This window comes from Protopterus annectens, chromosome 3.part1 (assembly GCF_019279795.1).
Source record: "Protopterus annectens isolate FY-2018-M chromosome 3.part1, PAN1.0, whole genome shotgun sequence".
Lineage (NCBI taxonomy): Eukaryota > Metazoa > Chordata > Ceratodontiformes > Protopteridae > Protopterus > Protopterus annectens.
The window spans coordinates 404,667,231-404,689,314 of record NC_056732.1 but is presented as its reverse complement, the minus strand read 5'-3'; the positions used below and the strand labels follow the sequence as shown (position 1 = coordinate 404,689,314).

The 22,084-nt window shown below is 43.9% G+C and overlaps 1 protein-coding gene across 1 annotated transcript in view; it reads left to right on the top strand.

Moving 5' to 3' along the window:
* The window catches only part of TOP2B (DNA topoisomerase II beta), a gene marked incomplete in the record, with an annotated part of 2,991,925 nt that overhangs the window by 2,593,867 nt on the left and 375,974 nt on the right, over positions 1-22,084 (top strand). The window contains 1 exon segment of the mRNA XM_044066877.1: positions 12,156-12,353. Within this exon segment, the coding sequence (XP_043922812.1) occupies positions 12,156-12,353 (198 nt within the window).

The following is a 22,084-nucleotide window of genomic DNA, read 5'->3' as shown; positions in this document are numbered from 1 at the left end:
AGTTACAAATAATGCCAATGTATCTGGAATCACATTTTGCAGTTGTCTGGTAGACTACATAAGGATGCACTTCTATTCATCTGTTGCAGTATTCTTTATATGAGGATGTTGCTTGCCCAGGTGACCTGAAGTCTGCCAGTGTACCAAAGTCTTTGACTGCTGTAGGGTGTGCGCATTACGTCTCACATAGGCAGCTATAGAACGTCGGCCAGAGAAGTAACGTACACGTGCACAATCCCCAGAACTACTTTGCCCCCAGTCGGATCGGCAGTCCTGGATGTCACTCTACTGCTGGAATTGCATTTTCCATTACAGGTAAGTGCCCTGTTGGGGAATGTTTTTGTGCCTTTTGCTGCTGTTTTTCTTCTTTGCTTAGAGTTAATGTCATCCAAGAAGGGGAAGTGATATTGTGGAAGGCAGATTCCACATACGGATAGTCGTTCTCAGTGACTTTTTGTCTTGGGCTCCACCATGACTATAAAAACTGTTCGATCTGCCAGTCATTCATCCCCAAGACTCTTCATAGCTGACTTTCATCCCTCGCAATATACTTAGACAACCAATGCTTGAAAACTCTTGCCAAAAGCACAATGGAGGGTTCCTCCAGCCCAGAAACCGAGCCTACCAAGCCAAAGGCCAAAAGACAGAGGCCCAAAGCTAAAGCTATGCCTCTCCCAGCGAATGTCTCTCACGAACCGCATGGTAGCCTAGAGACATGCTCCTCTTTGGACTGGATCCTCAGCCGAGCCAGTTTCACATGCCACCTTAGAGCTGGACGCCAGCACATCCAGGGAGGCCTCACAGACATCAGGTACTGATATTCATGGGAAACCCAGGCTCATTCTTTTTGAAGGCCCTAGGGAATCATACAGATCTTATTGAGGGAAGAAGTCGACTTGCATGTGCTTGAGTGCAGGCCTACATCCGGACACTCCACTTTACATCGTCTGGACACTCCTGCTGAGAGAAAGCAGAAAAAACAGACATTCCTCTCCTCCTCACGACCCTCAGAAAGAGTGGCAAAATTTTTCCCAGGATTGTTCAAGGCCTACCTCTGTCCCCTCCCCCCAGAAATGGTTAAACAACGACGTACTTCAGAGGAAGATTCTTCCTGTGATGAGGACAGTGATTCATTAGCCTACTCGTCACAGATTCATTCCCCATTAGATTACGTTTCCCCAGAGGAAGACTCTAATGGGATGGGCTCCCCTATGGAGATCATCTCATTTGGGGAAACCCTTCAAAAAATGAGAGACCACTTTAAAAGAGAGAGTTCTCAAATGTCTGAAGTACAAAAGAGATACAACCTTCTCCAGGTGGAGACCCCTAGTCCTTCAGCAATTCTTCCAGTTATACCTGCCTTTCTGGATGCCTTTGCTTCCACGTCCCTACTCCCTGACTCTCAACCTCTGGCCCCTAAGAAGCAAGACAAGTATAAAGTGCTTGAAGACTACAATTTCCTATTTAAGGCTCCTTTGTCAAACCTCTGTGTCAACTCTGCAGCCTCTGACAAAGCCTCAAGGTCCCTTCCTTCCACCTCTCTCCTCCCCTCTGACAAAGACAGAAGGCAAGTAGAGAGTTTGGGGAAGAAAATCTTCTCAAGGCTTTGAATTACTGAACACATATGACTAAGTATTCTATAGAACTCGTGTCACAGTTATCTAAAATAGTATCAGACATGCCAGATTCAGAAAGTAAAGCCTTGGCCTCTTTCCTAATTGCTGCATCCTCTCAGGTGTCCTGACACTCCACTAAATGCAGCTGTGATGCTGTAGAGGCTCCCTCTGAGCCATAGCTGCTTCTTCACCACTGAGAAGGTTTGCCTGGTTGAGGCTTCAACCCCTCCCTGAGAACATCCAGGCGAAACCTATGGATGCTTCCCTTGACAACTCAACCTTATTTGGTAAATCTTCAGCTGATCTCTTCAAGTCTCTGCAAGAAAAGAGTAAGGAGCTGAAAGACCTCGAACATATTCCGGTCTCTCCAGTTCCAAATTTGCACAGGAACTATTTTTCAAAACAGGTCTTCGCCTGCCAGCAATCCTGGCCCACCCAACCCAAGACCTCCAAGGGGAGCAAGAAACTTCATCACTTCTCGGCTCCCTATGCTTTGCACACTGCCAATCAGCCCTTTCCTGATAGAGAAGGTTCTTCTTTCTGACTCCACAGGACTCCCTTGCAAATACCCCTCTCTCCCTACACCTATCCCTATCTCTTCCAGCTTGGGAATCCGTAACACAAGATGCCTGGGCCCTTTACATCATAAAATATGGATACTTTATGATTTGACACACTGTGCCTTCATTCAGGTGTATCCCACAACCTCCTGCAGATCCGTAACCTCTTTTTCCCCCAAGTATTGCCAGACCTGTTAAAACAGGGAACAATAACAGTCGGTGCCCACACCCCAAAAAAGAACAGGCTTCTATTCTTGCATGTTCCTGGTTCCCGTGGAGACCCATCCTACACATTTCTTTCCTCAACACCTTCTAAAAGGTATGCTTCTTCAAAATTTGCACCCTTCAGATACTGTTTCCTGTAATCCTCCTACAGGCCTTTCTGGTGTCCATAGACATCAACTATGCCTATTTACATGTTCCCATTCATCCCAAGTTCAGGAAGTTTCTACATTTCCCTGTGGGATCCTACCACTTTCAGTTCTCTGCCTTGCCATTTGGTCTTTCTACAGCCCCAAGCTCCAATGGTTGCTTTCTGCAGACTTCAGGGCATTCAAATCTTCCCTTACCTGGATGACCTCCTGTTCCAGACAAACACCCCAGAGGAACTCCTGAGGAGTCTCCGCTCAGCGACTCCCATCTTACAGTATCTAGGATTCACTATCAACTTAAAAAAAATCTACCCTCCTTCCATCTCAAGATGATGTCTTTCTGGGGTGCAAATTCCAAACAGACCAAATAATAGTGTCTGCTCCCCCCCCCCCCCCAAAAAAAAACTGCTAAGGAGCTCTGTCAGACTTTCTCAGAGATCCTTCCCCAACAGCAGTTGTCAGCAAGGCAATTTCTCAGAATCCTAGTACTGATTGCCTCCGCCATCCCTATACTACTCCTGGCAGTGCTCCACGTGAGGAAGTTTCAATGGTTCCTGAAGTCTTTGTGGACAAAATATGCCCACCCACTGGAATTTCTAATCCCACTCCTCCTTTGCTTAAAGAAAGACCTCCTGTGGTGGATAAAGCAAATGTCCATCAACCCAGGACTCCCCATTCACCCATTGCCCCCAACTCAAGACCTGTACACAGATGTTTTGGATACAGGTTGGGGTGCGGTGCTGGGCCCACATAATACTGTTCAAGGCGAAGAGACTCCATCTGAGGAAAAGGACCACATATATGTAAGAGATGAAAGCATTGATCCTAGCAGTTCAGTCTTTCCAATTCGTCCTCAACACAAGACGGCTGATGATCTACACAGACAACATGACCTTTCTGTGGTATGTAAAGAGGGGGGTGCAAGATCCTACCTTCGGTGCAGTTTAGACTTGCAAGTTTGGGAACTAGCACGCCAACTTCAGATTTCCCTACATGCAGTCTGCATCCTTTCCAAACAGAACTCTGTGGCAGACACACTGAGCAGATCCACAGCACAGACCCAAATATGGATGCTTCACAGGGATATGTTCCTGGACATTGTCCACCAGTGGAGTATTCCTCAAATAGACTTGTTTGCCTCCCATCTGAGCAAATAACTTCCAAAATTTTGTGCCAGAGAACCATACCCTCTGGCAATGGAAAGTGGACCTCCTATCAATATCCTGGAAGGGGAAGTTTCTGTATGCATCCCCTCCCCTTCCACTCATTCCATATGTCTGCTGAACAGACCAGAGATCTTGATGGTGATTCCCTGTTGGTAAACAGAGCATTGGTTCCCCCTTCTCTTGCACCTAGCCAAGGGCAGACATCACAAGTTACCTCACAGAGTGGACTTACTTGCACAAAACAAGGGCTCCTCCCGCCACCCACACCTGGAAACTCTTCAACTGACCCTGTGGCTGATAGAGCCCTTATAACTTTTAGACATCTTTTTTCTGAGGACATCCTTCAAGTCCTGTAGGAGGCCAGGAAACCTAATACAAGGAAATCTTACCTCTCCATATTGAAGAGATTTACTATCTGGTGTTCTTTTAGAAGCCTGGACCCACTAACAGTGGATCTCCCTCTGGTTCTTCCATACCTGTGTAAATTGCTCAATGCTGGCTTAGCTTACTCTTCAATAAAAGCATATTCATCGGCCATTTCTGCATGTCTGCCTCTTTTACCTTCTTTAGCTTCAAGATTTGAGGCCAAACAGTTTCTCAAAGGTGTCCTCCACAACAGACCTCCCAGAAGACCTGTGGACTCCTCCCAGCATCTTAACTTTGTACTAGAGAAGCTGACCCTCGCATCTTTCGAGCCTGCTTCCTCTTGCTCCCTAAAACACTGCACCTAGAAACTGTCCTACTGCTGGCTGTAACCTATCCCAGATGGGTCTCTGAGCTCCAGGCCCTGATGGCCTCTTCCCCTTTCTTCGTCTTTCACAAAGATAGGGTTTCCCTTCGTGCCAGCCCCTCTTTTATGCCCACAGTAGTTGAGTTGTCTTTAAACCAGGCCATTCATTTGCTAACATTTTTCTCCTCTCCCCAAAACAATAGTGAAAGTATCCTACACACACACGACATGCATAGACTACTCCGATTTTACCTTCACAAAACTAAACGTATTAGGAAATCTGACCAGCTGTTTGCATCTTTCCACTACAGGGCTGTGGGATTGCCTGTATCCAAACAGACCATTTCTAACTGGATTTCCAAATCCATTTCTTTCTGCTGTGCCTACCATGGAAAAACCCCTACCTGTTCGATCAAAGCACACTCTACAAGAGTATTGTCCACCTCAGGTGCCTTCCTCAAGGGACTAGACACCAACTCTATTCTAGAAGCAGCTACCTGGACCTCTGTCCACACCTTTACCAAATATTACAAGCTGGATTCCATTTCAGGATCCAGGGCTAGGTTTGCTATCTCCACATTCCTCTCAGCATGAGCTTTGGTATTCTCTCTCATGTACATAATACTGCAACAGGTGAACAGAAGGACATAGAATAGTTGTGTAAGAACTTACCGTAACAAAAGATGTCCTCCTCTTCTCTGTTACAGTATTCTATCCCACCTTCCTTTCCTATTTCCCTTGGTTGTTTAATGTACGGACTGTGTATTCCTTGGACTCTCTTTCCGCCTTGGGCTTCAGTTCTGAGGATGGTGTGTGTGTGTATGTGACTTTTATGGCCAATGTTCAGTAACTTCCTACATGAGACCTACCGCACACCCTGTAGTAGTAAAAGACTTTGATAAACTGGCCGACGTCAGGTTGCCTAGGCAGGCAATTCCCTCATGTAAAGGAATACTGCAACAGAGAAGAGGAGGAGATCTGTTATAAGTTCTTGCACAACTACTCTTTCTGTTACCTAAAACATTGCAAGTCCTTGCTGACCACTCCCAACATCTGTCTTATCTAGAGCCATGGCCACTACAGTAGCATTCTTACATAATGTATCAGTAAAGTACATCTGCACTGTGTCCACTGGGTCTACACTAAATGTTTTTGATAAGGTGTCAAGAACATGCTCAGCCTTTTGAGCTACTGTTGTCAAAGGGATGATGTCCTTATTTAGAGGTGTCCTTATTTAGATCACTGTTGCAGTATTATAATACTGTTAGGTTAACCCGCCAAGGTAGCCTGACATCCACTCAGCACACCAAAGTCAAAAAAATTTCTATATACTCATACACCAAATGTATGACTGTAGCCCATCGACACAGGAGTACACAGTATCTTGCTGCAAGTCAGAACATAGGCTGTTCCCTTCCATCAGTCTGTTCTCCATGTGGTTGTTGACTGCTGCCATTGCCTTCACTTCAGATAATGTTTGCTAAGAGAGAAAGAAGTTTGAGTGGTAGTCATTATGAGGACATCCTAAGTGCTTATTTTGCCTAGGGACTGAACACAGTTGCAGAAACTTTCATATCTGTCAGTCATTTGTTCCTAAAACGGTTAAACACATACTTAACTAGCCAACTGAACTGCCTTGCGCAAACAAAATGGTGGAATCCTCCGCTTCCGTTGTCCCACTTACACCAAAAAAGTTCAAGACAAGGCATAAACTGTCAGCTACCCAATCTGATTTGGTATCACCAGTTGAGATACTGCAGGAGTCCATAGTACTTCTGACTTCTTTTCTGACGCCTGCTGGAAGTCGGCATGGTGTCCAACTCTGTCACATGCAGCAGAAGTACTACTCATACTGATACATTTGAGAAGAGGGAACTGAGGGTTTGCATTTTAGAGGAACCAGAGGGAATTCTTCAAATCCTTGTGAGAGAAGAGGTGCCTAAAAATTTGAGGTTCACCAGAGTTCTGACTTCCCTCACTTCATGAGGACGGTCATCACCCCTAAGAAAAAGAAACTGAAAATTTTCCTGTTCACTCATCTCAGAAAAAGGAATAGATGGAGTTCACAGGGCCTAAATAAGACCATCTTGTCTTTGAAGTTCCCTTCGTTCCTTTCTAGTGATTCACTTCCCTTCCCCACTCAGAAGAAACAGCATGAATGTGAGGAGGAATCTGATTCAGATGGTCTCCTTGGCATTTTTTTAGCAGAACCACTCTGTTGGTCCGCTTGCTTCTGATGTTGAGGACACCTTGTGCCCCTGACTTTCCCATTGAGGAAGTCTCATCTGGGGAAAAAATAACTAAAATGATTAAACACTTTGATTGGGAGTCTAAACTGGTATCTTGTGTACAAAAAAAATACTATAATTTGCTGGAAATAGGGGCTCCTACACTTTTTTATTCTTGTTCCTCCTGTCATGGAGGCTTTACTGGATACTTTTGAGTGCACTTTTGTCCTGTTTCACAGCCTCCAGCTTTGAAGTAAGCCTGATGGTTTTTTTTTAGGTACCTGAGGACCTTTCTTAAATCCCATTGGAGATCCTTCTGGGCTTTCCATTGCCTCTGATAAACCACCTAAGCTTTTGCCAGTAGCTAATGATGTCCTTCTGTTCACATGTTACAGTATTCATAACCGTAGGGGGTTGCTGCCAGCAGTGCCACCTTCCAGCCGGTATACCAAAGTCTGTGTTTTTGGAGGGGTACATGTGACGTCCCTTGTCAGGGGCATAAACTGACATAGGGTGTAAAGGTGACATCTGCACGCACTCTCCTCAGAGTTTTCCTGCCACAGTGAACACCATACTCCTGTTCGCCAGTCCTGAAAGCAGATCGCATTTCAGACGACCGTTAAAATTTCCTGATCGGACGACCGTTTCATCCTTCCGTTACAGGTAAGTGCCCTGTTGGGTTTTTTCATTGCCTTTGATTATTGTTATGTCAGCTAGAAAGGGGATGTATGCTTGTGGGAGATAAATTCCTCACAAGGACGCACACGAGAAGTGCGTCTTTTGCTTAGGCGAGGCCCACGACCATATGTCCTGCCCCATTTGCAAATCTTTCGTTCCGAAAACCCTTCACAGCCATCTTGCGAGCACTAAAATTGTATTTAGAAAATCAGAGAGACAGACATCTTGCGCTCGGTATGGAAGGGGGAGTAGGCCTGTCCTAAGAGCCGCCGAGGCAGAAGGCCAAAAAAGTTAGGCCGGAATCCCTTGCAGTGCCTCAGGCATACGAGAAGGTTCTTGAGGCTGAAGAAAGCCCGGCATCTTCCCAGATATCGGTTTCCAAGCCAGGCCCGGGAAACACTTTGGAAGCTGGGGTGGTGGAAACCTCTAGTACGTCCACTGAGGCTACTCGGCCATCAGATCCGGATGGCGAAGGGGAACCACGACTCATTCTAACGAAGGGCCTTGCTCCTTCTCTGCCACCCAGACAGACGTCCGCTCTGATTCTGTCTCCATCGACCACTCCTTTAAAGACAAAACAAAAAGTTAAACACACTGAAACCCAACCAGTTCCTAGATGGGAATTTTTTTCTCAGAGCCTTTTTAAGGCTTTTCAGGCTCTTCAGACACAGACATTGCACCAAAACACCCCACTTTCCCTCCATCTCACCCTCTCCCTTGCCTCCTGCTGGATTATTGCATCACAACAATGGGTTCTCGCCATCATTCAGTCAGGCTACTTCATGACTTGGTGGATGCTACCACCCTTCAGTGGCATTCCCTCAACCACTTGCAAGCCAAGCCCACCTTTTCCCTCCTACCATTCAGCAGCTTCTAGTTCAAGGTACCATAGAGTAGGTACCACACCAGCAAAGAAATGGGTTTTTACTCCGTAATATTTCTGGTACCCAGGAAGGACGGCCCTTGGAGGCCAATCCTAGACTTATCTTATCTAAGCCTGTTTCTCAAAGTTCCCAGTTTCAAATTGATTACCTTACCCCTCCTCTTATCACTAATTCCAACTCAGACTTTCATGGTAGCCCTTAGACCTTAACGGATGCCTACCTACACATCCCCATACACCCAGATTACAGGAAGTACCTCGATTTTGCAATAGGCTCCTGCCATTTGCAATTCTCAGCCTTGCCCTTTGGACTCTCTACTACCCCCCCCCCCAAGTGTTCACAAAAGGCCTGGCCCCCGTCATTGCCCACTGCAGGACTCAGGGTATTCAGATATACCCATACCTGGACAGATCTCATTCTTCATCAAGACTGCCAAACACTCCTGTTACATCTACAACAGGTAATCTCCACTCTATCTCTGTTAGAGTTCACCATAAACTGCGAAAAATCTCGCCTGATCCCTTCTTAAGACTTGGTTTTCCTGGGTTGCAGGATCAGAACAGACATATAATGAAAGCCTTCATTCCAGATCAAAGAATCCTAGACCTTTGTCTTATATTTTCACATAATCCTCTCCCACACCTCCTTGCCAGTTCGAGAGATTTTAAGAATCCTAAGACGCATGGCATCACTCATACCCATGCTGCCTCTGGCAAACCTCCATATGAGAAAAATCCAGTGGTTCCTGAAAAAACTATGGAATTAACACTCCCAGCCGCTGGACCCCCCCCCCCCCACCCTCCCCTTACTTTAATGTCTGAAGAAGCAACTCCAGTGGTGGATCTCAGCTCTTCAGCTCAACCAAGGGATCCACCTTCAGATCCCAGCCCCCCTACAACAGGTCTCCACAGATGCCTCTGACTTGGGATGGGGAGCAGTGCTACTTACAAGCCAAAAACAATTCTCTGTGCAAGGCACATGGCCTAACTCGATACTAAAGGACCATATCATCATCAAAGAAATGAGGGTTTTACACTTGGCCCTGTTAAACTTCAAATCAGTCCTTCACCAATAAAACCTAAAAGTAATCACAGACAATATGACGGTCCTGTGGTACATCAGCAAGCAGGAGGCAACAAAGTTCTACCCTCTGTGCAGCCTAGCAGTCCAGATCTGGAACCTAGCAGTATCTGTCCACATTCATCTGCTAGCTGTCTGTATCTCTTCCACAGAGAATGTCATAGCAGACTACCCTGAGCAGCAATGTTTTACCATCAGACAGGGATAGTAAGGCCACGGATAGTTATGATAAGTTTTATACCTCTGCCACTCTTGCCTTCAGAGTTTTAAATTACCATACTGAAATGACAAAATACCTTCTGTCAATTTTAGAGGGATTTAAATAAAGACCATAGTTAACCTCAGGACTTCTGATACTAAGCAGCAAGCCACTTATATGCTGGGGCAAGTTACACAAGTTGCAAGACATTCCAAAAATTGCAGCTATGATGCTGCAGAGGTCTCTTCCAGGGATGCTGCTTAGTTGTCCAGTTGTTAGGGATGATTTACTTGACTCTGCCTACAGTCCCTCCTTGAGGATATTAAGGCCAAGCTCTTGGATTCCCCCACTACACAAGGACCTTCTTATTTGGACTATCTGCAGCAGAACCTTTCAAGAGATGAGCAAAATGATGCAAGATTTTATACAGATTTTTCTCACATCAGTATATAGGTGTCAAATTACCCAGCCTTCTTCCTTTGTCCATGGAGTCAAAACTACTTTCAAAAGGGCAGGCAACAGCCCAGACGATTTCATGACAAACCTACCAGAGACTCCACGTTTAGAAAACCTCTTTTTCCAGATAGATCAACCTGTCTCCTGCCTCCTTCCTTGTACCAGCAATTCCCTTGTCAAAAAGGATAATTTTGTCCCTTCCAGCCTGGGAATTCATCCCTACAGACAAATGGGTATTATTCATCATTCAACAAAGGTACAAGATGCCCTGTCTCCTGCCTCCTTCCTTGTACCAGCAATTCCCTTGTCAAAAAGGATAATTTTGTCCCTTCCAGCCTGGGAATTCATCCCTACAGACAAATGGGTATTATTCATCATTCAACAAAGATACAAGATGCCCTGAAGGGAAGTTCCATCACTTTGGGGTATTTCTCCTCCTCCTTTCAGTTAAATGCACCTACTTCCTCTTCTCTTACTGGGTTTCTAAAAGATGTCCTTCATTTGAATCTACCTTGGAAGGCTCTCCCACCCCCTCGACTCTCAACTTCATTTTGGAAAAAAATTGTTTGCCACCTTTTGAATCAACAACTTCTGCATCCCTAATGTTTTGTACTTCGAAAACTGTTTCTGATGGCCCATACTTCTGCCAAAATGGTTTTTGAGGTTATGGTTATCCCTACTTTCCTTATTTTCCATAAGGATAGGGTCTCTCTTGGGGCTAACTTTTTTCTTGTCCAGGGTGGTCAGTGAATTGTCTCTCATTGAAGCTATACATTTATCTACCATCAGAAGAGAGGTGAGAGGATTTTGCACTCCTTGGATGTGCACTTATAATTAAGATTCTGCCTTGGTAAGACTAAAGACAGAAGGAAAACAGACAAGCTTTTTGGCTGCTTCCATGAAGGCAAGTAGGGCAATCCAGTCTCAAAGCATCCATTTTCCAGTTGGATCTTAAAAATCCACTTCCATTATTCCTACCATGGAAAATTCTTTTTTCACCTATGAAAGCACACACCACAAGATCAATATTCCACTCTTGCTCTCTTCAAAGGCATTGCATTCAGCGCCATTCTGGAAGAAGCCACCCTGATCCTGTGTACACTTCAACAAGCACTACAGCGTAAATGCTTTTTCTAGGTCAGTGACTTTTGCTAGATCTGTACTACTTGGATTGGTAAACAACTCTCCTGGTTTAGGTCCATTCCCCCTAAACAACTTCTAAGCTTTGGAATCGCCCAGTAGTTTTGGAATGGCACAACAGTGATTTAAGGAAGGGCATAGTACTGTGTAAGAACTTACTGTAACAGTAGATACCCTACTAATCAGTGTTGCAGTATTGCACCCCCTTCCTCTTAATACTTGATTTTTTTCTTCAAGGACAGCAGTTCCTTCTTCCCTCATCTTAGCCTTTTTTTTCTTTTTTTGCTCTATTACTCAGGCTCTTCCAGAGTCTGCTGGGTTTAGATAATCTGAAAGCCTTCCTTTATGCTCCAGTGTTTGCATTTGTACCCCTATGCCTGCAGGCCTAGGTCATAAGCTAAATGTACAAAGGTGTAGAAAGATTTTGGCTTTGATACACTGGATGGACTTCAATTTACCTAAAGTAGATAACTCGATTGTACTGGAATACTGCAACAGTGATCAGTAGAACATCTACTGTTAATAGTAAGTTCTTGCACAACTGTACATTCTCATGACTAAAGTCACCCATGATGATATGCTTGGATGTCTGCCCTGATGATTAGAGAAGATGGGTCACTTCTTGCCAAATTCAAAACTGTGTACTTAATGATAAACATGGAAGAAATAGATCTATCTTTAATAACATTTTGCTTCTGTTCCTTTCCCTGGTCTGGGGTAAGCAGGCTCCACTTATTCTCTTCATTCTGTCCACATCTGTGTGCGTGTGCTGTTCCCAGAAAACTGGAGAAGCAGACAGAGTATTACTAGATAAGGGAGACAAGCAGCCTGAGATGGGTTTTTCTCTGCCGGGGGCTCCATAGTCCTCTTATGTTTTTACAGATATTTTATTATGGAAAGTAAATGACTTTCATTTTCCATTTTATTTTTGTCATTGTAAGTCCATTTGACCTTGATTTAGTAACTTTTTTGTTGAGTTTAATTGCGTGTTTTGCATATGTCCTAATACAAAACAGTGGTTTAAATGTTTTCTTTCGCCGTTGTTAGAAAGTGGAAGCCCAGGAACGAGAGGACATGCTAGCAGGATTAGCTGGAAAAGCAGTAAAAGGCAAAGTTGGCAAGCCCAAGATAAAGAAAATGCAGCTGGAAGAGACCATGCCCTCACCCTTTGGTCGTAGAATAGAACCACAGATCACTGCTGCAATGAAGATCGACGCAAGCAAGAAGGTGGTAAAGAAAAAGAAGGTAGTAACTTTTTTTTATGTATGGCTTTAAATTTCATAAGGATTCTGTCAGCTGTTAATTGACTTTTTTAAAATCTCAGCATAATTTTATATTTTTGGAGATTATGGCAGGATGAGAGTTGTAATACAACAGTAAGAGCAAGATAATGTTTCATCGAATGTTAGTCTGTTTTCATCAGATTTAATCTTTGGGTTATCAGATCTGACCTTTGTACCTTTCAGAAGTTTTGAAACCAGGGCTGTGACTCATTCTCTACCCATAATCCCCTCTGTACCCCAGAATACCTCAGATCTCATGTCTCACTATGTGGTCTTCAGGGGCTAAAATTGTAATGGTGATTAGTGAATTTGTGGTACTTCTCTGAACTATCCTTATCAGCTAAATTCTTTTACCTAGCCCCTTAATATATTTCTTAGCTTGAATTCCTCCCCGATACATTTTTTTAAAGGAATTTTTTCCTTGTTCTTTATCAGAATCATTACTATTATTTACCTTTATTACTAATATATATTTTTTCTAGCGCTTCTTACCCTAGTCTGAGTGCCTAGGTAGTCAATTATAGCCCTTTATTTGTAGTCAGTGTTGCTGCCATACAGATGTGAATGTCAAGAGGATGATGCGTAGATTCATCTTGGGTCCTCCCGGCACAGTACTCTTCAGATGCCCCAGGTGTAGGCCAGTTAGGCCTTGTATTGTTTTTTTTTCTATTCCAGTCTAACCTTCGGATCTGAAGCCCATGAATCAGAGCCTTCCTGGAGCACCTACATCAGAGCCAACAGTCCTTTCAACTTTGACAGTATCCCTTAGTCTTTTGACTCGGGTATCGTTTTTAATCAGGACATGTATCGCAGTCTAAGCTTTGGGGACAAGGTCACCTCTGAAGTTTTCAGATCACTCTCTCTGTGCCTCGGTGCTTGATAGTTCAGCTACATTGTCAGCCTCGGAGATGGGGTGGGTCAGAGTAGAAGTTGCCCCTCCTATCCCTTTTTTGAATCAGCAGAGTGCTTCATCATCTCAGATTGCATCCTTGGCATTCAAGGCTTTTCAAGGGGTTCTCTCCAGACTGAGAGAAGAGGTGTCTCTGCCATGCTCTGCTCCTTCCCAACCTCCACTGGATATTGCATCGGAGTCTGTGCATTCATATCGACTGGGACAGTCTGTCTCCTTCAGCCTTAGAGGTGCTCGCCATATAAGTTCCCAGTCTGATTCCAACCCTTCCTCGAACCCCAAAAAAGACAGGGTCCTAAGAAATAGATATGTAAAAGGAGCCACTTAGACTCCTCTCCAGAGTCGATCACTGAAGACAGAGACTTTGATAAGGGTGAGTGGTCTCCACGATCTCTTCTAGAAAGTATTAACCTTGGTGGCAACATTCTTGAAATGATGCAACAAAAGGAGATTGATCCACCATGTGCCCTGTGCTGAGGAATTCTGAGTTCCTTAAGGCTTTTTGGGCTGGCTCTTCTACTACTTGGGTGATACTGCCCGGTAATGATCTTGCATACCTAGTGGTGCAGATGGCATGGAAGGATCCTGATGTGGTGGACCTAATACCACAAAAGCCAGACAAGATCTTAGTTGCCCGTAAGAGTAGGATGCACTGGAGAAAGGGCCCCCCAGTGGATACAATGTTTGTTGTGGCAGCCATAAAGAAGGATTTCTGAAGAGACTACATCTGTATATCCCCTAACAGTAAGTCCAGGGCTGTGGACAAGTATAGAGATGGACATATGCTTCAGTGACTTATGCAGTTAGAATGCGGAGCTACCTTCCCTATACGGTACTCTTTCAGAGGGACAAAAATTAGTCAGATGTCCTTCTGTTCCTATGTTGCAGTATTCTTTTTGTGGGATTTCCAGCCCTCAGGCGAGTCGTACATTGGCTCCTATACAAAAGCTTCAGCTTGGTTGTTGCAGCTGCATGGGACGTCACACTTAGTGCCATAATCCAGGGGCCTTAAATGTGATGTCTGCATGCACAATCCTCAGAACTTTTCAGCCGCAGACCAACGCATAGTGTGTTCGCTCCTTCACATCCGACGTCTCAATAAAGCTGACATCTCCTCCAAACTTTCTCTAGCTACACAAGTAGACTTTCACTCAGTTAGATGCAGCATAAGCATCTGCTTGCTCTGCAGCATCTGCTTCAGTTCTCAAGAGATACTCCTGGCTGAGACTTCAAAATCTTTCAAAGATCTTGGATGCCCTCCTGGACCACAATTCCTTTTTTTGGGAAGCAATCTGCAGATATTTTTAAGAATCTGCAAGAAAAAGTAAAAAATTACAGGACATAAAACATTTATTGGTGTCCCCTATTCCCAAGTACTACAGAAACTATCCAGCAAAAGCCACCTTTGTGAGGTGAAACCCAGCCCAGGCAGGTACTTCCTCTTCCAGATCTAGAAGAGGTGCAGGAAGACCTACCACTACAAAACCTGCTAGTCCGCATCATCAGCTTAGACAGCTTTTTCAGGACAGAGGAGGCTCCAATAATGCATGACTGCCTTGGCCTCCTACCACTCTCAGCCTGCCTCTCCCACTGCCTCCCCTTTTGGAAAACCATCACCCCGGACAAATGGCTACTGTCCATAATACAAAAGGTTACTTCTGTCCTGGAAAGTAAAACCACCCATGAGAGGCATCCCTTTTACTTCCAAAAACCATCAGCATCTCCTTCCACAGGTTTTGTCCGACCTTCTGAAGCTGGGTACCATAGAACCAGTCCCCCCAGGACAGGAAGGAAAAGGTTTCTACTCCCATCTTTTCCTGGTTCCAAAAAAAAGATGGCCCATGGAGACCGATCTAAGATCTCTCCTTAAGTCTTTACTTACAGGTGCCCACCTTCAAAATGCTGTCACTTCCAACTCTGCTTCCACTCATCCCAACCAAGGCCTTCATGGCCACCTTGGACCTAAAAGAGGCCTACTTACACATACCCATCAGACCTTTCCACAGAAGATTTCTGCATTTCTCTGGGCCCTCTTCTCATTTCCAATTTACTTGTTAGTGACCAACCCCCCCCCCCCCCCCCCGAGTGTTCACAAAATGCCTGGCCCTGGCAATTACCTTTTGCAGAACACACAGAATTCAGATTTACCCCATCTACACAACATCGTAATGCTGGCAGAGTGCAAGGATTCCCTTTCAAATCATCTGCACTTCACCATGTCTCTTCTACAAAATCTAGGGTTCACCCTCAACAGGACAAGATTTTCCTGGGTTCCAGAATCTGAACGGATAAAATGAAAGCTTTTCTTCCACAAGACAAGGTCAACTCCCTGACCTCCCACTTCAAGAAGCTGCTGCAGGCAGGTAATAACTGTTAGGCAATTGCTACAAATCCTGGACTTAATGGTAGCCAAAAACAGAAAAAAACAGACTAGTAAACCATCAAGTAGATAGCGTGAACCAGGAATCCAGGACGCCAGTTTAGTTGTTTAAAACACACTCTGTCTTTATTCACCAAATAGTTTTAGCGTTTTCATCTCTTCGAGAGAGACTTCATCAGAATTAATTAACACTTTATATAGTATTACCAATTAATGACATCACAAAACCTATAAATATTTAAAGCACTAAATGCATTTCAAACCTATAATGTTTAAAAACCATTGTTAAAAAGTTTTTTTTGACATTGGCACAAAAGGTCTAAACCACAATCAACTAATAAAAATATAAATTTTTATATTTGTATAAGAATATATGTGTTGTAAATGTAATATAGTATATATGCAATATTAAAACCTCTAAATACTGAAGTGCAAAAATATATTATAAATATATTTGATAAACTTATCTGAAAATAAACCAAAAAAAATAAATTATTTTTTATATACAGTAAATTCATAAATTCATAAATTATTGGACCTTTCTATTAAAAAGGGTACCAATGAAACAGATTCATTAAGGCCCGGAGGGTATATAGAAGCCAATCTGAACTGCCACTGGCTTTCTTTCTTTCTTCAAAAGATTCTTCCAGTCCCCACCTCTAATATCAATCTTGACTGTATCCAAAATACAAAATGTTTTTAGAGAGAGGATACCCTTTGAATTTAATTAATTCTACCTTACAGGATATATACAATTCATGGGGGCATAAATATTTACCTCTTTTAGGTACAGCTACAGGACCTGATTTATTGGGAGAGAATAGGGGAAATAATAGTTCCATTTTCAGTTGTAACTCCAAAACAGTCTGTGTCCTTACTCACAATATGAGAACACCAGCTATTAAAAGTATTTTTGTGAGAAATTGGAACATATTAAGAACCAATACAGCCATATACAACAAGGTTGGTAGTAAACCAACATTTGTGACCAGGGTGGGTAAAAATATGAAACAATTGTTAGAAAATAAGATAAGTGACAACATCAAGGTAAATGAGGGGACCAGAAGATGTGGTATGTGTCACTACTGTTCCTTCATCAATACTGAACCCATAGTAATATTGAATAATATTATGAAGAGCAGGGTACATTTTAAGCAGGGTAATTGTAATACCAGGGGGGTCATTTATCTTGCGATATGTAATACCTGCAAACAGTTCTATGTGGGGAAAACAGAGCGTCTTTTAAAAAACAGAATTTATGAACATCTTTATGAGATAAGGACAAGTAAAAATACAAATGCATTGTATAAGCACAGTACAGTTTGTAATGGTTTTGATAAGTTTGTGTTTGGTATTTTGGATACAGTCAAGATTGATATTAGAGGTGGGGACTGGAAGAATCTTTTGAAAAAGAAAGAAAGCCAGTGGCAGTTCAGATTGGCTTCTATATACCCTCCGGGCCTTAATGAATCTGTTTCATTGGTACCCTTTTTAATAGAAAGGTCCAATAATTTATGAATTTACTGTATATAAAAAATAATTTATTTATATTTTTTTGGTTTATTTTCAGATAAGCTTATCAAATACATTTATAATATATTTTTGCACTTCAGTATTTAGAGGTTTTAATATTGCACATATACTATATTATATTTACAACACATAGCTACCATACCTATGTTCCCACTGTCCAGAATGCATATGCGCAAGCTACAGTGGTACCTAAAAAACATTTGGTCCCAGCACCAGAATCACCTGGAGCAAGAAATCCCCTTCCTTCCCTGTCTAAAGAAAGAGATCAGCTGGTGGATCCAACAAGTCCAGCTAAACCCGGGCCTTCAACTCCAGCTCACCCACCCCCAACCCAGGTAATGCATACAGATGCCTTAGATTCAGGGTGGGGAGCCACAATGGCATCTTACAGGGTTCAAGCAACTTGGCACCCTTCCTTGAGGGCCAAAAACACAACAGTGTGAGGGAAATGACAGCAGTCTTCATAGCTCTAAAAGCCTTTATCCCGCTGCTTCTACCAGGGGTTCTTCAAATAGTAACAGACAACACCACTGTAATGTGGTACGTCAAAAAACAGGGAGGGACAAAAGCATATCAGCTGTTCAGACTAACCCTGCTAATATGGGATCTAGCCTCTCGCTACAACTTGTCCCTGCAGGCAACCTACATTTCCTCCCAGGACAACAAGCAAGCAGGTCTTCTAAGCAGGATATCCTCTCCGCAGCACGAATGGATGCTGGACAGGACTGTCTTCTTAGACATTGTCCACCGGCAGGGCATTCCTCAAATAGACCTGTTCGCCTCCCCCCAGAACAGGCAGCTGCAGACCTCCTGCTCAAAGACCTACTCCCCCTCTACCCTTGAGGGTAGACATTTTCAACATCTCCTGGAAAGGGAAGTTTCTTTATGCCTTCCTCCCCTTCCCACTGATTCAGAAAATCCTCCTGAAAATCAAGAGAGACAAACCAAAAATCTTGTTAGTGACTCCCTACTGGCCAAGGCAGCACTGGTTACCCCTACTTCACAATATAGCCAAGGGGAATCAGTACAAGTTACCCTGCAAGGTGGACCTTCTGACACAATAAAAGGGAGCTCTCATCCACCCACACTTGCAGATAATGTCCTTGACACTGTGGGTGATAAACTTTTGATCCCATTCAGACACCGCTACTCGGAGGATGTGCTTTCAGTCCTGAGGGAGGCCAGGAAACTTACAACAAGAAAATCATCCCTAACTAAATGGGAAAGATTTACTAAATGGTGTCTAGACAAAGGAAGGTACTCTTGCATTGCTGATTCCCCACACACACACAGTTCTTACTTGTGTGTGTCAACTGATAAAAAGTGGAATTTCCTACTCTTCAGTGAAAGTACACATTTCCGCAATATCAGCCTGCTTGCCACTAGACCCTCCCTTGCTAGCCAGGATCGATGTAAAACTCTTCCTAAAAGGGGTGTTGCACATTAGACCTCCAAAAAGCCTACCCTTCCCCCCTGGGACCTTAACCTCATCCTGGAAAAGCTTACCCAAAACCCATTCAAACCTGCTGGGGTGGCTACCCTTCACATGTGCACATGGAAAACAGTTGTACTAGTGGCTATTACCTCGGCCAGAAGGGTTTCAGAACTACAAGCCTTAATGGCTTGCCCCCCCCCCCCCAATACTACATTCCACTAAGACAGGGTAACCCTGAGGACTAACCCCTCCTTTATGCCCAAGGTGGTCAACGATTTGTCATTAAACCAGTCTATCCACCTTCACACATTCTTTCCTCTCTCCCACTAATGAAGGTGAGAGGATACTTCACTCCCTGGATGTACACAGACAAGATTTCACCTGGACAAAACAAAATCCATTAGGAAATCAAAACAACTCTTGTTTCCTTCCATCCCAGAGCATTATGCAAGGCTGTCTCCAAACAAACCATCTCATGTTGGATTAGGAAAGCCATCTGTCTTTGGTTCTCCCTCCATGGAAAAAATACCCCAGTGGGAGTAAAAGCCCACTCCACCAGGGCAGTGGCGCCTCCAAGGCTTTCCTAAAAGGTCTGGACACATCTTCCATTATGGAAGCAGCCACATGGTCCACTACCCACACTTTTACCAAACACTACAAGTTACACCAGGTTTCCAGAGCACGTGCAGGATTTGCCAAGGCAGTCCTACAGGGCTTTGTAGAATCTTCTGCATCCAGCACCCTTTCATCTAGCTAAACTGTGGTACTCTCCCACAACAAGAATACTGCAACATAAGAATAAAAGGACATAGAATAGTTGTGTAAAATCTTACCATAACCATAGATGTCCTTCTCTTCCATGTTGCAGTATTCCTTCTCACCCACCAATAACCCCTTCATCATCATTCTTTTCATCCCAGCATGCCCCTAGGTCCTAATCTCATACACATTTCACCCTGGACCTATCAATACTACAGAAGGACCCCCCAGGGTCTCATACCTGACACCACTGGCATCCCCTCCTACTGGGACTTCTACTCTATCTGCTGAGCTTCAAGTTCTGAGGATTGTGCATGCAGACATCACATTTAAAAACCCTGGTTTATGGCCCTATGTGTGACGTCTCATGCAGCTGCAACAGCCAAGTTGAAGCTTTTGTATAGGAGGTGACGTACGAGTCGGCTGAGGGCAGGAAATCCCACAACAAGAATACTGCAACATGGAAGAGAAGGACATCTGTGGTTACGGTAAGATTTTACATAATATTTTTATTGAAAGTCACCCTATCCAGGTGGTTTTCTTGAATGTATAAAGTTTGTATACAAAAGTTGGGACTATCTTTGTCTAACAAACCAAAGGCTTATTCTACCAGGGCAAGAGCTACTTCTGCTACCTTTTTGGCAGAGTTCCTGTTGACATAATTTGTTCTGCAGTTATCTGGTCTACTTTTCACACCTCTGTGTCTCATTACAAGCTGGATGTACAGTGCAGATCCCATGTATCCTTTGGCTCCACCATTCTAAGGAACATCCTCCTTTAATGTCCTCCGGGTGTCTGATAGCTTTGGAATCTGCCCCAGATGTTAAATTGGATGAAAATGGATAACATTGGATACAAAGGTTATGTACTTGTGAAATGCTAGATCCTTTTTTGTCTTGCTTTTGTCTTGTTCAGCGTACCTACTTCTGTCTCTCTACCTAAATTTGTCCTCCTTTGCTCTTCTTGAATGGTTTGTCCTGACCAGAGGCTTTGTCTTTGGACGGCCTGGTGATTGCAGATGTCCTTCTCTTCCTATCTTGCAGTATTCTGCATATGGGTTTACCCTTTTAGTCTTGCGTATGTACGGCCAGTATCCAAAAGCTTTCAGCCCCTCCTGGGTGCGCGAGACATCAGGTCTGGGCGAGAGTACATGGGTCATAAGTGACGTCGTCACGCACCACCCTTCAGAATTTTCCAGCCGTACGCCAGCTGTTCCTGCTTTCGCTCGCAACCGATTCAAGTTTCAAGCGAAGTACCCCACTGGGGACCTTTTCAGTTTTTCCTTTTGTATTACTGCCTTTTCGTGTCATCCAGAAGGGGTAAATGTCAGTGTGGCCATCAGATCCTTCATAAAGACACCCTTTACAAGTCTCGGACAGTCGCACAATTATAAGGCCTGCCCTATTTGCCAGGCATTCGTTCTGAAAATGTTGCACAGTCATTTTCATGCGCTCAATTTGTACTTGGAGAACCAACGTCTAAAATGGAAACACAAAGCCCTTGGGCCATTCCTCCTAAACTGCCTGCCTTTTTAGATGTCTTTTTTCTGCATCTCTCAATCTGGACTCTCAACCTCCTGCTCCTCGTAGAACAGACAAGACTGTACAAAGTCCCAGACTCAGCTAAGCACTTGATTAAGTGCCCTCCTGCTGATCCAGGTACCATTTCTGTGTCCACAGACAAAGCTTCCAAACTCCTGCCTACCACCACCATCCTTCCTGCTGACAAAGACAGCAAAATTATGGAAAGGCTAGGGGAAAAGATTTACACCTCTTCCACTTTGGCATTTAGAGCTACTAATTACCAGACTCATATGGCAAAGTATGCCCTGTCGCTTCTGGACCCTGCCACCAAAACTGTTGGCGGACATTCCAGACTCTTCGGCCAAATCAGCTATGTCTTATCTACTGGCCATTATGTCCCAAGTCACCAGGTATTCAATGAAATGTAGCTATGATGCTGCAGAATCCTCAGCCAGGTCAGCAGCTTCAGCACTTCGCAGATGCACCTGGCTGCGCTTATAACCCCTGCCAGATGATTTCACAGCTAAGCTCAGTGATGCACCACTTGACAATGCTGCCTTATTTGGCTCAAAAATAGCAGATCTTTTCAAATCCCTGCAACAAAAAGGAAAGAGATGCAGGATCTTAAGCATCTACTGGTTTCCCCTGTACCTAAATTTTACAGGAACTATCCAGCGAAAACACAGTTCATCAGGAAACATTCCATTCCTGTTCCTCAAACTAGACACAGGCAAGCAAGAAAGAAAAAAATGTTCTGTAGTCCTATCTCGCCTTTATTTTTAAACTTGGGTTTGGAGCCGAACCTCGGCTCCGACTCGGCAATTCTCTAGCTCAAAATCTTTTGGTTGGCTCATGGCTAGGAGGTATCCCATAATGCACCACTAACGTACCCCAGATCTTGTTTGCCACTCGTTGAGCTCAGACGTGCTTCATCTTGGCCGTGGCTAAGTGAAAAAATTTTTCTGCTCGTTTTTCAAGTTATTGCTTCCTAAAGTATCTGTATTCACTGATTTAGTGATAGTTCATAACCTGTCTGTTTTAGACATTTTTTGGCATTGTTTGCTCTGTTTGTGCTGTTTTGTGCTTTTGCTGATTGGCCGTCCTACCGTTGGCCTTTTTGCTTGTATCCCTGCATTACTTTTGTCTCTCCTTC